The sequence below is a fragment of the Pyrus communis genome, chromosome 9 (assembly GCF_041283825.1).
Source record: "Pyrus communis isolate YQ-2024b chromosome 9, ASM4128382v1, whole genome shotgun sequence".
In the NCBI taxonomy this organism is placed as follows: domain Eukaryota; kingdom Viridiplantae; phylum Streptophyta; class Magnoliopsida; order Rosales; family Rosaceae; genus Pyrus; species Pyrus communis.
Window position 1 is genome coordinate 14,090,761 of NC_142573.1, and position 19,253 is coordinate 14,110,013.

At 35.9% G+C, this 19,253-nt stretch overlaps 1 protein-coding gene across 2 annotated transcripts; it reads right to left on the bottom strand.

The window, feature by feature from the left end:
* Window positions 1-1,111: 1,111 nt before the first annotated feature.
* Window positions 1,112-11,292, bottom strand: LOC137739141 (ABC transporter G family member 35-like). 2 transcript variants are annotated; one of them, XM_068478647.2, is made up of 22 exons: window positions 11,093-11,292; window positions 10,249-10,650; window positions 8,949-9,158; window positions 8,712-8,796; window positions 8,049-8,208; window positions 7,892-7,968; window positions 7,700-7,753; window positions 7,262-7,352; window positions 6,197-6,498; window positions 5,415-6,013; window positions 4,911-5,071; window positions 4,570-4,679; window positions 4,312-4,465; window positions 4,057-4,212; window positions 3,802-3,977; window positions 3,369-3,701; window positions 2,907-3,281; window positions 2,673-2,806; window positions 2,342-2,569; window positions 2,069-2,240; window positions 1,708-1,962; window positions 1,112-1,448 (listed from the first exon to the last, which is right to left on the bottom strand). In XM_068478647.2, exons 2-22 carry the CDS (start codon window positions 10,635-10,637, stop codon window positions 1,176-1,178), a joined length of 4,494 nt encoding a protein of 1,497 aa, XP_068334748.2. In that variant the 5' UTR covers window positions 10,638-10,650; window positions 11,093-11,292; the 3' UTR covers window positions 1,112-1,175. The 2 variants fall into 2 exon arrangements, with proteins under 2 accessions (XP_068334748.2, XP_088555973.1); XM_088699847.1 differs by lacking the exon at window positions 1,708-1,962.
* Window positions 11,293-19,253: the final 7,961 nt, after the last annotated feature.

Consider the following 19,253-nt stretch of genomic DNA (forward strand, 5'->3'; position numbering starts at 1 on the left):
ATCCATTATGGGGCAAGGTACGGTGAATCTACATGGATGACTTGGGTGCTGCTTCTTTGAAGGTTTGACTTGTCTTTCATACATGCCCTCTAATTGCTTGGTAAAATGCCAAAGAGGAGTTGTCGTTCTAATTTTGTTTTGTTTTGTTTTTTTTTGTTTTTAAATATCAACTTGGCCACTATATTCTTGCTATGCGTTCAAAGAGAGAATTTTCTCAATTGAAATGAATTGGCTGTCTAGCAAAAAAAATGGTGGAGATGGGGAGGAACTTAGTATATAATCATGTTTACTTGCTAATTACGTTGGCTTTAATTCTATTAGTTGCTATTGCTTCAGTGGAGAGAGTCTTTTCCACTATGAATATTGTGAAAAGTTCATTGCATAACTGAATGGGAAATCAATGGTTGAGAAATAGCATTATGGTTTTTACTGAGAGCAATATTTTTTCTTCCATTGATAATGAAGTTATAATGCAGCGTTTTCAAAATATGAAAACGCGTTGTGGACAATTATAACTTGTTCTATAAATTATGAATTATGGAATTATGGTTTAATTTTTAAAGTTATTATATGTCTAAGAAATGTTTGTGAGCTTTACATGTTACCCTCTGAATAATTTTTCCTGGATCCACTGCTAACTGCATTCAACCTACAGTGGTGACATTGCAAGTGCTAGCATAGCCAATCATTCCTTTCAAACCAAAACTCAACCATAAATTAAGTAAGAATGATGGTACACCACGTGTTTTTATATAAGTGATGGAAAATTTTATTGTTAAGTTATTAATTTTTTAATATACATTTCTCGTAATTTGTATAATGATACGGAGTGTACCACTTCTTGTTCCGCCACATTGAAAAATTGCTCATCTAAGACTGTGAGAACATGAAAATCCAGGGTTAAGTCCCAATTCTGACTTCACCATTATAAATATGTATTCTAGCAGCGTGATTCGATTCCAACGTCGCTTGTGTGCAATTGATCTTTTCTTTATTTTATTAGTCATGTCCTTGTAATAGCTTTTGCCATATTAACTAACTCATCTTTCACCGTGGTAGCTTCAGAAATATATGCATGAGCCTTTCAGATACAATCTCTACGAGACATATCTCACTTTTAAAACACAAACACATATATAGTTATATAACAGGTATAAGGTATACAAAGAGTTCCTCTACCGAACTTGGAAGTTGAGTGTCCTAATACAGAAGGCAAACATGAAAGCAAAGAAGACTGCGAATCCAACTAGAACTCCAGCCACTGGTCCCATGAAATTTGATTTAAATCCGAAGTGGTCTTCTATGTACCATTTCACAGTTGGGTCAGGTGTAATCCCTGGTGCTGTAATGGTCTCCTCAATGTCGCTGTACTGTGACACAATCAATCCATACACCGTCCATGCCACGGGACATATCCAGTAGTACCAAACCCACCATTTGGGTATTTTCTGAAATTTCAAAAGATAAATAATTCGTGTTAACATACATTTATAACGAATTTTAATCACTTGATCGCCATTGGGGACAAAAATCCATAGTCACCAACTGTTAAATCAAAATCCAATAGTTGAGATTCAAACACAATTCGGAACACTCAATGGTCGCTGTGATTTTGTTGATTAATGTAGACCAATAAATCCCAGTATCATTTATAATCCAATTTAAATTAAAGTATATGGTTGTGGGAAGAAGAATACTAGTACTTACTGGTCTTGGAATGAAGAAACCGGAGAAGAGATTGAAGATTGAATAGAAAGCTGCGGCGAATATGGCTGCTACTTGGTGGTTCGGTGTGATGGAAACGGTCATCATGCCGTAGTATGTGAAGTAAAGGAAGGAGAAGAAGTTGATAAAGAAGAACCAGAAGAATTTTTCTACTTTCCATTGGAAGCTCACCATAGCATACACTATCAGTGTATAGTAAGTGGTCTGAAGAAACACATATGGTATTTCAATAATGACCTGCATGTCATACAAATGGTTTATTTGAGTCGGATGACAATTTTTTATATAGCAACAAAAATCGGATTTATAAATGTGTTAACGTAAGTATTTATTTGCCCCTCACCTGTGCCAGTGCATAAGGTAATGCAGAGTACATCCCAGCAGCTCTTTCGCGATAGAAAACCGTTCTTTCAATGGCGACAATTGGCTGCACCGTTGCGCAGTTATCAACTCCGACGAAAAGAACAGCAGCGTACATAGCCCCGATAACCATGGTCAAATCAGAACTGCTTTCCCTGGATAAGGAAAAAATTATAATGAGCATGTAATTCGTGTATGGAAGCTCTTGAACAAAAAATTTTAAATAGTTAAAAAAAAATGAGTACATAGCACATACCTTTTTGAGCCAACATCCCAGAAAATACTTCCAAGGAGCAGGGCAGCTGCCAAGGTAAAAAACAATCTGACAAGGTTATAGTCAGGACTTCTCCAATATGTCCACCACTGCTTCCAAAGGCAAGACTGGAATTGCTTCCATGACGACTGAGAAAACTGAGTGGGGAAATAGAGGTCGTTTGCTCCTGCTGGAGGTGTGCTCAACTCATTTACTAAAGCTTTGTTTCTCCTGGTCATAAATATTGGAATATAAGTTTAATATTTTCCAAAAACCAGCCAATTCCGAACCCTGCAACTAAATAGTATTATTTACAATTTATTTTTCTACTTACTGATACAAGGCAGATGATTTGTAGTATTGAGCAAAGTCCATTCCAAGCCGGACCTCAATTGACGTTGAGCTTGCCTCAAGCATCCATGTAGCTGGATTATACTTCTCTTTGAATTTTGGCACGCCAGGAACCGCCTGGAATTAAGTCGGTAAGTATAGACTTAGATGACAATGCCTTTGATTATTTCTTTGTACAAAATTAAGATATGAAAAAAGTTGCACGCAGATAAAATACCTCAAAATATTCAACAATCTTGTGAGAATTGCGACCCAGTGGTCCTAAGTAGATAACTTGCCCTCCTCTCTTCATCAGTAGCAGCTCATCAAATGCCTCAAATATATCTATGCTAGGCTGATGAATTGTGCAAACAACTGTTCTCCCGGTGTCCACTGTATTTCTAACAGTCCTCATAACAATGGCAGCTGCCCTTGCATCAAGACCTGATGTTGGTTCATCCATGAAAATGATTGAGGGATTGGCAACAAGCTCAACAGCAATCGTTAACCTCTTTCTTTGTTCTGTTGACAACCCCGAAACTCCGGGAAGCCCTACTAAAGCATCTTTGAGATTGTCTAGCTCAACCAGTTCCATCACTTGACCTACAAAAATCTGCAAACATATATAGTATATGCAGTTCAGCATTTAAATAATTGTGCTACGCGTTGTTCAGAGAAGCAGTGCAAGTCATGGTTTTACCATCTTTTCCTCGTTGTTGACTTCTTTAGGTAGCCTAAGGAAAGCTGAGTAAATCAACGATTCTTTTATAGTAACTTGGGGTGAGTGGATATCAGTTTGTTCACAGTAACCAGAAATTCTTGCAAAGGTTTCTTGCTTCTTGGGGTACCCGGAAATTCTAATGTCACCTTCAATGTAACCTCCAGTCTTTCTTCCTGCTAAGACATCCATCAAAGTCGTTTTCCCAGCCCCACTGACGCCCATTAGGGCAGTCAAGATCCCAGGCCTAAATGCACCAGTTACTTCACGAAGTAGTTGCAGCCTGTCCTCTGCTACTCCTTCCTCCTTCATTTCCTGTTATAGTGAACTAAGTTAGCTAATTAAATAGTGAAGTTGGACTACAAGAAAATGTTTCAGATAAACAAAGAGTGAAATACAGAAAAAGAAATATTACAGCTGGCATGTCCACGAAATAATTAACACTGTCGAAGGACATTGCAAGAGGAGTGAAAGGTAGAACCATTCCTCTCTTGGGGGCAACGCCACTGGAGACTTTGAGAGACAAATCAGCATTTCTATGTAGTCCACTAGAGCTAGATCGACTGCTCATTTGTCTGACTTCCATTTCTCCTACGAAAAGTTTAATCCAATAAGAAACTCAGATAACAATGTGTTCCATTACAATTGACAATATTTTTCTGTTTCCTACTTGTATTGTTTCCATCAGTAGATGATAATGATCGAGGCAATGAAACTTTCTTGGATGGTGGTCTTCTCAGTCTTTGCTCTTCATTTGATTCTTCTTGGTCTAGCTCCATTTTGTTTGCTGCTTCTTCAGATATGATGGCTTGTGGCTTTCCAGGAGCTAATTTATTGAAACAAAACCATGAAAAACTGTCACTTTAAAAGTTCAAACGAAAGAAGAAATTCCATGTTAGACGTAAAAAGGAATATTGACTCTTACCATTTAGGTATATAAGAGAGAGCGTATAAAGGGAGTTGAATAGAATAATAAACCCCAGAAGAGCGCCAGAACCAATCCAAAACCAGTTTTTGTTGTGGTAAACATCAAAGTTATTAAGCACTGCCTCACCCACGCTGGTAACATTATCTAAAGCCTGCAGCACAAGGAAGTTCAATGCAGAAGTTCAGCCTTTTTGTTACGTTAAACAAATGTAGCTCATAAACGACTTGTGCAAGGAAGAGCTTAAGTTTAGCATACCCGTTTGTTCATCCACCTCGGAGCATACATTTCATTTACAGAGATAGCATTGAAGCCATATGACAAAGGTGAAATCCAGTATGCCCACGTCCACCAATTTGGAATTTGACCTGTCACAGATGAAGCAACTCGTTGAATATTCAATGAAATACAAATTTGGTCCCTTTTTGTTAGTTTTTGACAAATTTTTGAAAACTACATTTGCAATAAAGACTTAGAGTACTTGGATCTAATGTAAGATGTGGCACAGAACCGAGCGCAATGACATTCTAGGATTCATACAACCAACCCCACTTAGTGGGAAAAGGCTTTGTTGTTGTTGTAGTAAATTTGCAACTCACCTTTTGGAATTATGAAACCTCCAAGCAAGAAAACAACTAGAAGAGTGAGAGTCCCGCCAGTGTTTGATATGATCATGGTCCTGCTAACTCCAGCAATAAGCCTAAATAGCGATGATGCCATTTGTTGGATCAGAAATACCAATAATAATTGCTTGAAAAACCTGCAAATATTTTGATATCTGAAATTAGTATCTCAACAACAAGAAACTTTTCAACCCACATATGCTCGTATCATACAGAAAGTCAGCGAAAAAGAGTAAACTGCAATTTTATTAACTTACATACACGTGTGTTTATAATATTGTACCTAATCAAAGTAACGAGAACTATGTGCCTACGTATCTATACAATATAACATGAAATAGTTTACCTACCGACGAAAGGACCAACATAAAAATTCAATCAAACATTTGGTTGATGAACAAACTATCTTATTCAACGACGGAAATCTAATTTACGAACAAAATATATAGAAAGGAAATTAAACAGAGACAAATGTGGTACCTGCTAGCTTCCGGTGCAAATCCAATGACGTAATATGTAAAGGCCGTCCAAACAGTAGATTCGATGATGGATATAGGAATCCCAAGCAGGACAGATGGAAGAGTGAAAGTCCAAGCAGGGTGGAAAAGAAGGTCTCTATGCTTGTAAAACACAGGAAGTCTTGCAATGGTCAATGAAAGCTCAGCAAACCCATTAAACATGTTTACGATTAGGACAAAGATAAGTGCACCAACATAGAGTGCTCCATCATCTTCATTTCTAGTGTTCAGTTGGGTCCTCAAAAATACTGTCGACGCTATGAATGCCGCTATTATAATTTGGACACTCTTGACAATGTAAATAAATGAGTTCCTTTGAATGAGCAGCCATTCTTTGTCGAAACATGCTTTGAGAAGCTGCATTTTGGGCATTGAATATGTTTTGAATACAAGAGCTGCTTTGTGGCTTTGAGCCTTGTCGAATGGGATTGAGAGCTCATCCGCTATCCTCATGCCCACATGGAAACGCTTGAACCGGTTTGCAAATTCTGTGACCGATACATATCTGTATGGAGTCCTTCTGTCCGCCCAATACTGCTCCTGGTCTTTTCTTGAGGTAACCTGAAAAGGTTAGACAGTAGTTATGGGATGTAAAGGCTTATAACAATATGAAATTGGATTAGCAAAGGCTTATTACAATTGTTCACGGAAGAGGGTCTTAAGCAATTTGTCACTTGCTCCTAATTTATAATAAGATGTGTCACAACATTTTTATATTAAAGTGAGACTTTATCATGATTATACCTCTTGTAAAAAATCGGCAGTTCCTTTTCTCTCAGGGCATCGAAATCCACATGTCTCAAAGAACTCTAATATGTTCTCACGTGGTCCCTGGTAGACGATCTGGCCTTGTGATAATAGAATGATATCATCAAAAAGATCAAATGTCTCAGGAGCAGGTTGAAGTAGAGACACCAAGATCGTAGCCTCAGTGATATGTACAATTTGTTGTAGGCACTTCACAATTTGGAACGTCGTGGAGCTATCAAGGCCTGTTGAGATCTCATCCATCAACAATGTTTTAGTTGGTCCAACAATCATCTCACCTGTATTTGATCGTATTAATTACTTTCTCAACATATTGTACATGTACGGCAATGTATAGAATTTAACATTTGCACATTTGACGTTCATATATAATACAGCCTTTTTTAAAATACATGAATATAGCAATTAACTTACGATTTAGAATGACGTGTGTAAAATTATTTAAACGGTATTTGTCATGCTATTATTCAGTTAAATTTAGTCATTGCTTATCAAACAATATTAAAAAATCCTTTTGAATATTGCAAAGACATTTGTTTTTCAAAGTGCATCAAAATTCCAGTTCTTACTGTACGCAAGACGACTTTGCAAAGAAAATTCAAAGTGTGACACCATCCACTAGTATCTTTGGTCTACAACATGAGATCATATGATCAACGACCCTATTGATCATCACTTTGAAGTGACAATGATGCTAACTATTTTATTTATTATTGTTGAATAAGTTTAAATTTCAGGATATATGTGATAAATAGACACAAATCTTAAAATTTAAACTCATCAAATAATAATAATTAAGGAATTGACTGTTACCATTACTTGGGAGTGATGATAAAAATATAAGAAAAACTAATGAAAATTTTTAATGATAAGGACAAAATAAAAGGTAAGGTGAATACTACTATAATTAATTTTTTAATGTAAAAATATGATTTTTCGTTAAAATAAACAGCATCGAAAATTTTTCGTTAAAATTTTCAAAAATATATTCCTTTTTATTCTAAAAACAGTCAGAAAGACAAAAGGTAGGAATTGACCGACCTGTGGTTACTCGTTTTTTCTGGCCACCAGATATCCCTCTCTGCATGTCATCTCCAACAAGTGTATCCTTACATATGTCAAGCCCCAAAAGCTGTACCATTCGATAAAAAATTATGTTACTTAGCAATTACAAGAAGATGAGCTCATGCTTCATCACCATTTCACTAAAAAATTTACAATAAAAAGAATAATTCTAAAGGGTGTTTTAGTAAATTGCTTGCAAAAGCATGGTTGTCAACAGCCAAAGTATATGCGGGTGATGGAAAAACCAAATTGTCTTTACACCCTTTTTAATTCACAAAGAGAGTTTGCTAATAGATAGTTTAGATGAATGCAACATACTTGAACCATAACTAATTGATAATTAATTTGCAAATTAAGATAAGATGGACCATTTTAGTTTAGGGTAAAGCTTTTATTTTTTTTCAAATTACTTACTTTGAGAGTATAATCAGTAATGAGACTGCTCTCAAGTCCTCCCATTGAAGTTGCCTGAAAAAGAAAAAACAACCCAAAAATTTAGATATGGTTAAATGTACATACGAGGGGTTTGTGTGTGAATATATATATATATATATATATATATATATATATATATATAATATTACATATGTAAATATAAAATATTACCTTCATGAAAAGGTCTACTTCTGGCTCTGGATATATCCCAGCGGCCTTTTCTCTTCTAGCAAGCTCAGAAAGAAGTTCTACATATTATCATTGAATAATTAAAATGGAGATCGAAGATAAATATAAGAGAGTGAATTTTGATGCGATGGGTAAATACCATATCGAGTCCCAACCCCTTGACACCTAGCTGAAAAATCTAGAGTTTCTTTGACCGTCATATTTCCTATATGAACCTCATTTTGGCTAATATATGCAGATGTCTTCCGTGGCACAAACTCATTCAGCCTGTGACCATTGTAAGTCACCTCTCCTTTAACCTGTTTCACATAGTTCAACAACAAAAAAATTATTACAACACTAAAAGCGACATTTTTTCATTTTAAATATCTAGAGTTTCGGTGAATGACAAGTTCAATATCAATTAAATTTTCATTTTATTTTGGATTTTACTCTAGTTGAAAAGTCAAAATAAGTTTTACAAACAAAATATGTGAACTACAAGGCAAGTTGCGACCTATGGAAAAAAAAAAAAAAAAAAAAAACTATTGTTCTGCAAAAGAGGAGGCTGAAGTGAGAGGTTTTAGATTTAATTCTCGCCAAAAGTGAATTTAAATCACATTATTGTTAGCATATTACGAGGTTAAGTCCACCATTTTCCTTTTAGTGTAGATAAAATCATTTGTTAAACAAAAAAAAAAAAAAAAAAAAAAAAAAGAGAGGAGGCTGAAGTTAGTGTTTTGTTTCTAAATTTTCTATAAATAATCTATCAAATCCCCTTTCTTATAGGAGTTAAAACCCTTAGGTCAAGTCAAAGCCTGACCTTCAAGCTTGGATCCATCTTCCCAGCTAAAGCCAGCAAAAGGGTAGTTTTCCCCGAGGATGGAGGACCTAATAAAAGGGCCATCCTACAGAAAAACAACAAAAAGGTTAACATCATTAACTTAGAATTAATCACCAGTCAAAATATTTGTTAGTCTATTGAATAAAAATATCAATTAACTTATCATACCACAGAGAATGGCAAATTACATAGATTATAAATCTAATGCTTAATTACCTTGAAGGTTTAATAATGCCAGAGACATCTTTGAGAATTGTTAGTTTTGTTTGCTTAGTCAATTTAATCCCAAGTAAGCCAATTGCTGATTCTGCGATGTTCCGAGCAACATTTGGGAGGGTGGGAAGAGCTCTTGTTCCAACATGGCAATCAGCTTCAATTGTCAAATGCTCATACCTTACTTCAACTGTGGGAAGTCTGATCCCAACCCTGCAATCAACAACAACACATGAAAAAAATTAATTAATTAGTTAGAGCTTAGATGTGGGAGAGAAAAATAAAGTAAGAAAGAAAGGGGAAGGAAAATTTGATTCCCAACAGCGATCCATCTTCTTTTTTTCTTTTTCGTTTTACATTTATCATCTACGAAATTGGGAAATTTCTATTTCTTCGACTAGTACCGATTCGATTTAATTAGAATGATTAACATGTTCCTTTTGATGCAATATTTGACTAACTATGTTGCAATCAGGTTCTATTCGTGGTTATACAGAAAAAAGGAAATTCACATACTTTTAAATTTCTAATAATTTATATCTACGAATTTTCTTTGATTTATTAATTTAAATGTAAGAAATAGAGAGGGTGTAAATATTGTTTTCCTTATTTAAAAGAAATTTAACCAAAACATAAAAGATAAACAGAAAATTCTATTCTAATCCTTGAAAAATTACTTTTTGAATAAAACATTGTTTAAGATGAAAAACTAACTATAGTGTTTGGCATTTAATTGTAAATTTCAAACATTAATTAGATTGTAATAAGTATTGAGTTTTTGTGTGTATATTATATACTGATCTCCATAAACAATAAAAATGTTATTTATCATTAATAATTATTATTAACTTCTCACAATAAAAAAGTCATATATTATCATTTACTTTTCATTGTACGTGAATTTCTCTATATAGATGTATATACCTTTTACGTACATATGTATGTTTTGGATACTATAATTACGTACCGATACATTCGTACCGAAATTTATGTACCGATACATTTATACCAAAACTTATGTACCCTTATATTCATACTGAACTTCTGTACAAATACTTCTGTACCTATGAGTTTTTTTAACTAAATTGTTTTTGTTTTGTTGTTTAATTATTTTAAATATAAGAATTTGAATTTTGAATAAATTTCACATGGTAAATTTATAAAAGATATATGTGTTATAATTACTTAAATATGGTAAGTTTTAGAAATAGGAAATAAATTAGATTTATAAAACCACCCAACTTAAAATCTAAAAATAATCGATCTAAAATCTAAAACCCACAGATAAAAAACAAGGACTTACTTATCTAGTCTACTTCTGAACTTTTTCAAGAACGTCTCATTATCTTCCTCTGCAACCTTGAAAATCCTTTGAATGAAATTCTGACGGTCGTTCATGTCGAGCTTTAGAACGTCTACTTGCTTATGTACTGCTTGAGGCTCAGTTTCCCCAAGGGACTTGAAGATGCTTGTTCTTAGCCGATCATACGTGGGTAGTTTCTCAATGGCAGCCCATTTCAGATCTTCTTCGTCTTCGTCCGCTTGGCTGCTTGTTCTCGAGTGCGTGGCAGTCGCAAATACTTCTTCCATGCGCCAACTTGCCCTGCTCAGGCTCCTGCTTATGCTTCCGCTGCGGCTATGGCGCTTTTTATGATGTAGCTCTGAACCTTTGGCTTTCTCTGTTCCCGCCATTTCGATTTACCACCTGAAAATAAACTGAATTTAGAATATAGCATCAACTCTTTGTTTGTTTGCCGAGAAAATTGGATTTTGGGGTGAAAAATGTAACATCCCACATCGTCTAGGAGATGGATCATCTAAGCCTTATATGAATATTATCATCCCTACCTAACACGAGACCTTTTGGAAGTTCACTGGTTTCGAATTTCGTAGGAACTCTAAAGTTAAGCGAGTTCGCGCGAGAGCAATCCCAGGATGGGTGACCCATTGGGAAGTTCTCGTCTGAGTTCTCAGAAATAAAACCATGAATATGTGATTGGAACCCAAAACGGACAATATCGTGCTACGGTAAAATCGAGCCGAGATGTGGAGGGGGCCGGGCCGGGATGTGACAAAAAATCAAACTTAGATGTTTTGTGAAATTTTCTTGGCAGCCAAACAAGGTATGGAGAACTAAAAGGACTTACTTATTTGTTGCGTTTGTTGAATGACAAGGGGTGATGGATGTTAAATCTATCCTTTTCTTTCAAAACAAAAATCTATACTTTGGAAATATAGAGGAAATGGATTGGGTGGAGAAATTTATGATTTCTTTTCTCTAAATTTCCCACTCCAAATCAAAATCTCCTCTCTCTTCTCTCTCGAACCTTTGCAAAAACTGAGAGATGCATTTCCTTGAGAAGTTTCGAGGGTATTTATAAGTGCACATAGGGGAGAAAATTCACAATTTTCAAACAAATTATTAAAGTCAGGATAATATCTTTTTAGATACCAAACTCAGAATCTTGTATATCCATAGGATATAATATACTGCGTTGAAAAATATTCAAATGTGATCGGCCGTACCCACTTCCCTTCCAATTTTCTGAGTAATTATATGGGCTCCTATGTTCTCTTATCATCCAAAATATAGTCAAAAATGAGGTTTGGTAATTTTGTGACACCCTACCGCCAATGTTATATGCTAAGAGAAGATAGGAAAAAAAAATTAAAAATGACGCAATATTGCTTGTGGTTGTTACTGACACTGTAAAATAATCATTTTTAATTGTAAAATTATTACACGACTCCTTAAAAAAATTATTAAGAACGGTGCTATTAGCATTTTGAAAAGAATAATACTTGAGCATTCACTGGGAAGTTTCAACTTTACCGACCATTTTATCTGGGCCAATAATTTTACAACACCTGGCATTTTAATTCTCATCCAATATTTTGCTATGCCTGTAACCAAACACATTTTGTACCCAAGACTTCCATCTTCTTTCCTTACCCAGCCCAATCTCTCCTTCTCCATCTTCTTTCCTTGCCCAGCAGAATCCCTCTCCTCCACCAGCGGCGATCTCCATGCCTTCTTGCTTCACTTTTGTTGATGCCATGGCAGATCCGCCGAAAATTCTCCATCTGCCCAACCACCTATGGCTCTTATCCCTTGTCATCAACATCCATGGCAAACCTGTCAGTAGGTTGACTAATTTTTCTTGTCGAAATCACTTACCGATTGATGTTGTACAGAATATGGAGATGAGGATGGCGTTCAGATTGACGGAGGAGAGATGGATAGAGTGGAGGTGTGCCGTCATGGTCGACGGTTGGAAGAGTGGGGCTGACGGTTGGAGAAGGGAGCGGAGATGGAGTCGACGATTGGAGGAAGGAAGTTGGAGGAGCGTGGTTGGGATGAAGCAGAAGGATCTGGCATGGCAAGGAAAGAAGAATCAGAAGATGGACAAGTGGAGAGGTGTTTGGTCTCGGGTACAGATGGTGTTTGGTTACAGAGATAGTAAAATATTGGAAGAGTTAAAATGACAAGTGTTTCAAAATTATTGGTGTTCAGTAAATTAGGTACTCCCTTGTGTGTACCCAAGAATTAGCCCTTTGAAAATAGTAAGTTAAACGTGTTGAAATATAAAATATTGTCTTGGTGATTAGGTTTCATTTTTCAATTTACTACGTCCTGGTTGAAACCCTCATCCTTCTCATTACTGTAAGTTAGGGTATGATATCGCTTTGCGATTAAAATCAATAAATAAAATTAAAAAACACTTTTTTTTTTTAACAAAAAATATTATTTACACTAAGGATAAGGGAGTGGGTTTAGCCTCACAATTAGCTAGCAATACTGTAGTTCAAATTCGTCTTTGGTGAAAATCGAACCTAAAACCTCTCTTATACAAATGAAGAGAAATACCACTAGACCGTAGTACTAAGTGGCTAAAAAAAAAAAAAAAAAAAAACACTTAAATTAAGGGCACAATAATTTTTTTCAGAGTGTAAGCAGACCTTCTGAGTTCCTAAATGCTATAATGGATAAATCCAAATGTCAATATAAATCCTATCATTGTCCAAAAAAAGAAAGAAAAAAAAAACTAATAAAAAGGACTTGAAAACTTTGAGTTTTAACGAAAATGACAAAAATATGTTGTAAGTGAATAGTACCAGGATTGATTTTTGTTAAAATAAACAGTATCGGAAGTTTTTTATTAAAATTTTCTTTTAAAAAAATCCTGTCAAGTTTTGTCCAAGTTTTTAAATACTATCGTTTTGTCAAAGTTTCAATGTCAAAGTTTCAATGTCAAAGTTACTTTTGTTGCATTTCTGAAGTAGGAGTTACGTCGAAGTTTCAATATCAAAACGAAGCTCAAAATGCATGAAACAGCTTACAGACACTTGCCACAATTCTTATCCATGTATATCAACCACCTAACATTTCGCATAACTCTTATCAAGTCATTATGTAAAGCACCACTGCATTATCTTTTCCGCATCTGGATTAGTGTGAATTAACCAAATAAAAGTTAGCCTAAGACGTGGGATTTGGATCATCAAGTCTACACTTAACTCTTAAATAACTTATTTAAGTTCTTCTCTACACATTTAATTATGGAAATTATTATTAACACTCTAAATATCTCTTAATTATATTCTTAAATATTTAATTCTTTAATTATTTAAATGCATAAAACAAACCAACGGTGTAGAGCACATCAAGTTCACCTTTTGATACAGACAAAGCATTATTAATATGGTGAAACAATTCAAGCATTGAACCTAGGTTGATACTAGTTTATACGTACTATTAACATAGCGTGCATAACATTGTCCATTTACAAAAAGTCTTGGTGACTGAAAAATCATCTGTAGGAAATTTCGATAATGGTGATGGCAGCATTTTGTCATCTCTTATGTATTTGCAGTTTTGGAAGGTAAAGAAGTCTACAAAGTCACGATGAGACGTGTATAACCAACGAATGTTTTGCATTTTGTCAAATTTAATACATCTGAACGGGATCAGTATTCTCCTGAGCTTAGAAGGCTAAGTTTTTTAAGCAAATCACACGAACTGTTGGATCAAAATTTAACGGCTACAAACATAAAACTTCTCTAAAGATTATATTATTATAATCGTTGGATCAAAATCCAACGAGCCGTATGACTTGATCAAAGGCTCAATCTCCTAAGCTCAGAACAGGACAAGATCTTGATCCATCTGAACGTATACAATGTTGGGAAATTAGACCACATGTACATGTATCCGCGATATGACTTTAAATAATTGATGTGACTTCAAAGCAAACCACATGTACATGTATCCTCGGTATGACTTCAAATAATTGATGTGATTTCAAATCAAACCACATGTACATGTATCCGCAGTATGACTTATGATAACCCGAAATTAGACCGTATGCTAGTTTCAATAGTCTAAAAATTTGGGTGTTCTGAATGTGTAATCCTTAGATTTGATTTTTATAATTTTAAATAAAAATTTAACGGTTAAAACACTTATAATAGTCGATACTTCGAAGCACAAAAAAATATCTCTTTAATAGCTGTCAATTATAGGTTCTTACACACCAAATGTTTTTATTTTATTTTTATTTTAGTTTATTTTATTTTCAACTTGTGTAATTGCAGTTTTGGAAGGTAATGAAGAAGTTTTGGTGTTTAATTTTATGGAGACTTTCAATCCCTATTTATCAATGTTCTTTGATTGAAACCTTGTTAGTTTTCAATTTTTTTATTGAAGTTCTTGAAACTAATATGTATTTCTATGTACGTTATTATAATTTTTAAATTAAAAATCAAAATGTCGTTGTTTATATAGAAGAGATTTTAAATAAAATCCGTGATTACTACTTAGCACTACAATTTAATGGTATTTCTCTTCACTTGAGTGAGAGGTCTTAGGTTCAATATCGTCATAAGCGAATTTGGACCACATTATTGCTAGCCTATTATGGCAACATGTTTACACTTCTTTTTAACCTTTAGATTTTATAACATCCAATGGTCATAATCAAAAGTGGTGTGAAGGATTTCAATTAATAAATGATATGAATGATGACATGGAATATAAATAATCAACGATCCGCATCATCTAGTTTGTAATTCATAGATCGTCCTTGCAAAAATTCAATTCAATCCGAAATCATTAGGCTATTTAATCATCACAATGAAATTTCAATGGTTCTTAGAGAACAAAGTGTTGGCCAATTTCTTTGAACTCAATTAAACGTCTTAAATATTTCCATTTTGGCTAATGTTGTGTAAGGATGATTTATAAGCTGCAACTTGAAAAATAGACAGTTCGAATTGTTAAAATTCGATATGATGTGGGCCCCACAAATGATCTCCATTTTTATAAAGAAATGACGATCTCTTCCCTTAAAGGCTTCCTAAAAACATGGGTACATTTATCAAAAATAACCTTTTACCATCATTTTTATATATTTGATTTTAAAATTTTATGGTAGAATCTCAATTTTTTTCAACAAAGAAATACCTTTTACCTTCATTTTGGTATATTGGTTTGTGTTGTAATAGGAATTAAAATGGGTGGTTTTGTTGGCACCTTACAATTTGTTAAACGTGTACATTTTTTATTGAATGACTTATTAGTATAAATGTTATATTTAGGTCATTTAGTACTACGGTCTAGTAGAATTTCTCTTCAATTGTCAGTGATATGTCTTACGTTCGATTCTCGCTAATGGTGAGTTTGAATCACATTATTGCTAGCTCATTTTGAGATTTGACCTACTCTCCCACAATCCTACCCCTTAGTGTGTATAATATTGTTTATTAAAAAAATAATTTATTTAGGCCTTAAAAGTGTTTTTTTTTCAAATGATTTTGTTTTCTAAATACACTTCTCACGTCCAACGTGAAATAACCTTGCACCCAAAAAATCATTTTTCTCAAGCTCTCAAACTTACTTTCGCCCGCCATTGTAGAACAACATAAACCCTAGCGAGAAAAAACACAAATAATCACATTGTTAATTAAAGAAAAGATTTATTTTTGATGAATGGAAAATGAATCGATTGTTTGGAGGTTCCACATGTTTTTTTTTTCCTTTCTTTTCCTTTCTCCATTTTGACACATACGTATTGTATGACCATGAGAAAGTTTGCGTAGATGGCAATCGAAAATTACGCAGAGATCTAAAGTAGGGGTTCTTTCTTAGCAGGAGTATGATTCTCTCCCCTCCTATTCCCATCTCCTTCCCTTCTCTCCTCTCATCGTAACCGTTTGACATAGATTAATGTAGCCCACCCCCTCCCCTTTAGTGTAGATAATATCGTTTGTACAAAAAAAAAAATATTAGGAGGGGAGAGAATCCTCCCCCTTCCTAGTAACACCAGAATTATTTAAGATGTCAAATGATATTTTTAATCAATTGTCATAAATAAACATAATGCTCTAAGAAGTAAAAATAAGAAATGTGTTCACATTTAAGAATTAGCCATTGTTGTAGTCCTAACTCATTTCTTCACATAGTGAATTATACCCTCTCCCACATAGTGGTACTTGGTCGCTAAGAATGCGATCTTATAAATATAGAGAGGAGACCCATAGAAAAGGGAGAGAACAAAAATCAATCAACTGACTTAAGCGTCGGAGTATCTTTTGCAGGTACCTCGCTCGCACAAGCTACGGAGGAAGATTATCCGGGGACGCCTCTGGCGAGGGATTTGACGAACATGAGCGTGAGGATTGCGGTCAACAAATCTGTGGAGGTATTTCTTCTCGTAAGAAATCTCGCTCCAACAGTTGGCGCCGTTTGTAGGAATGGAACAAAATCTAGCTACAAGCATGATTGGATCCACACAGGAAGTTCCGAATCCTTCCGAAGACGGATGGACTCGATCGATGCATGCGAGGTCTCAATCCCAAAATAGTGAACCCAGTCTCGCCATGGAACAATTTAGAAGGCTAACGAGGGAATTGCGTGAAACAAAAAAGACAGCAGAGAAGGCATTGAAAAAGGTTGAAGCTAGAAACACAGTGGAAGATGTGACTGGCACCAAGAGACAGCGTGCAAAAGAGGAAGATAAGGAGGGTAGCTCTAGTAACAAGCCATCCAGCAACCGTGCCAAGGTGATGAAAAATCAAGGCGAAGAGGATCACAAGGGAAAATGATTGAAGAAGGTAAATGAGGTTTATTTGCGGGAGCAAATTAAGAAGATTGTGAAAGGATATAAGCCATAGACCCTGGCGGAACTTGCTTTAGAAGCGGCTAGAGGGATCTGCAAATCGCAGTTCACAGAGGATATCCTAAAAGTTAAAAAACCTGACAAGTTCACCTAACTAAAGTTTAGGTTGTTTGAAGGTACGACTGATCCCGTCGAGCACATTTACCATTTCCAACAGCAGATGGCGTTTGAAGAAGACGACGAGGCCCTCATGTGCAAGTTGTTCTCCTCAAGTCTTTCGGGATCATCTTTAACTTGGTTCAGACAACTGAAACCGAGGTCTATCAGAAGTTTCACAGAGCTTTGTGAAGCATTCATATCTTAATATGTCTACAATCGGAGGCCAAGAAAAGATGTTACGATCTTGTTCAGCACCAAACAAAATGTTGGCGAAAGCCTCAAAAGCTACATGACTAGGTTAATTGAAGAGATGTCCACCCTAGAAGAATGTGATTCTCACACAAAGTCTTTGGCATTCGAAGAAGGGGTGTTGCTCGGAAAGAAGATGCGCAGGTCATTGATCGAAATTCCACCACTGGACATGAGGGAGGTGATGGCCCGAGTTGATGAAATCATCAGACTAGAGGAAGAGGAACTTATTTAGTCAAAGCGGGCCACAACCACTATTGCTGCATCTCCAACGGGCACTACCGTGCATATCCTGAAGCCCACGACCTAACCGAGGCAAGAAGGAAGATTCTCACATGATCCGAAAGATGGGTTTAATGAAAGATCCAAGCCTGATCGCCCACACACCAAGCTGACAATAAGCTTGGGCAAAATCTTCCATGAGATCAAGGAAAAGGGAATCTTTAGTGCATCAGCACCGATTCGAGCACCGTTAAAGAAACGAGACAAGAACAAGATGTGCGCTCATCACAATGACTTTGGTCATACCACCAACGATTGTCAAAGCCTGAGGAACCAAGTGGAAGTTATGCTGAATAAGGGGATGTTATCACAATACCGCGTAGAATTAAAGGACGAACGTAAGAATGACGGAGGGCTTAAAGCAATAACAGGAAACATCGGGGCTGATGAGAGGGTGTTGGATATCAATGTCATACATGGTGGACCCCAACCTCCTGAATGAAGCGAAGCACGCTCAGTCGCAAAGACAAGAAATCGAGAAATCTAAACGCGTGCACAACATAACATCAGCCCCTGAAGCGTCCAAAGCATTAGAGAATCTCGGAGTCATTTCCTTTTGCTAAAAAGACCTTGAAGGAATTTAATTCCTTCACAATGATGCACTGGTTGTGTCGCTACGCTTTGCCTATTCAAGAGTGAAAAGGATAATGATTGATGGGCGGAGTAGCACAAACGTTCTATTCTGGAGCACATTTAGAATGATGAAATTAGATGAGAAAGAGATAAGGCCAAATCCAACTTCTATTTATGCGTTTGAAGGAACTAAGGTCCGGTCCATTGGAGACGTGACACTCCCTGTCACTGTAGCAGGTAAGACTTCATTCGTCACTTTTATCATCATCGACGCACCAAGTGCGTATAATGTTATTATGGGAAGGGAATGGATCCACCGAATAGATGAGGAAGCGTCAACCAAATGTTAAATGATGAGGTGTTTGTCAATGAATGGTCAAACGACAATCGACATCAAAGGGGATTAGCTGGAGGCCAGAAAGTGCTACAACATGGCGACAAACATCAAGACAACCAAGGAAGTGCAACAGAGCTCGGACTTGCATCAGAATAAACCATTATAGCAATTAGCAAATGACCCACTGCAACAGGATCAGAAAAGTGACGATCAAGAACCCCCTACTATAGAACCATTGAGGGAAGAGGTTTTGGATCCAACCGATCTTGAGAAAAGAATATGGGTGGGCTCCCTCCTATCTAATGCAGAAGTCGAAGAATTACTGAAATTTCCAAGAAACAATATTGATGTTTTTGCATGGTCTCATAGGGACATGCCAGGAATTGACCTAAAAGTGGCATGTCACTAGCTGAACGTGGATCTGAGTTGTCATTCACACTGACAAAAACAGAGGAGATTTGCGCCAAAGCGAAATCAGATTATTAGTGCAGAAGTTGATAGACTCCTCGAAGTTGGATTCATTCGTGATATTTGGTGCCCAACTTGGGTTTTGAATGTCGTGGTGGTAGGCAAGAAAGAAAAAGGAAAATG

Coding starts and splice junctions, on each gene's coding strand:
- LOC137739141 (XM_068478647.2), bottom strand. CDS start 10,637: ATGGCGGGAACAGAGAAAGCCAAAGGTTCAGAGCTACATCATAAAAAG. Junction 7,754..7,891: donor AAGTAGACCTTTTCATGAAG/GTAATATTTTAT, acceptor TTTCTTTTTCAG/GCAACTTCAATGGGAGGACT. Junction 2,807..2,906: donor AGATTGTTGAATATTTTGAG/GTATTTTATCTG, acceptor ACTTAATTCCAG/GCGGTTCCTGGCGTGCCAAA.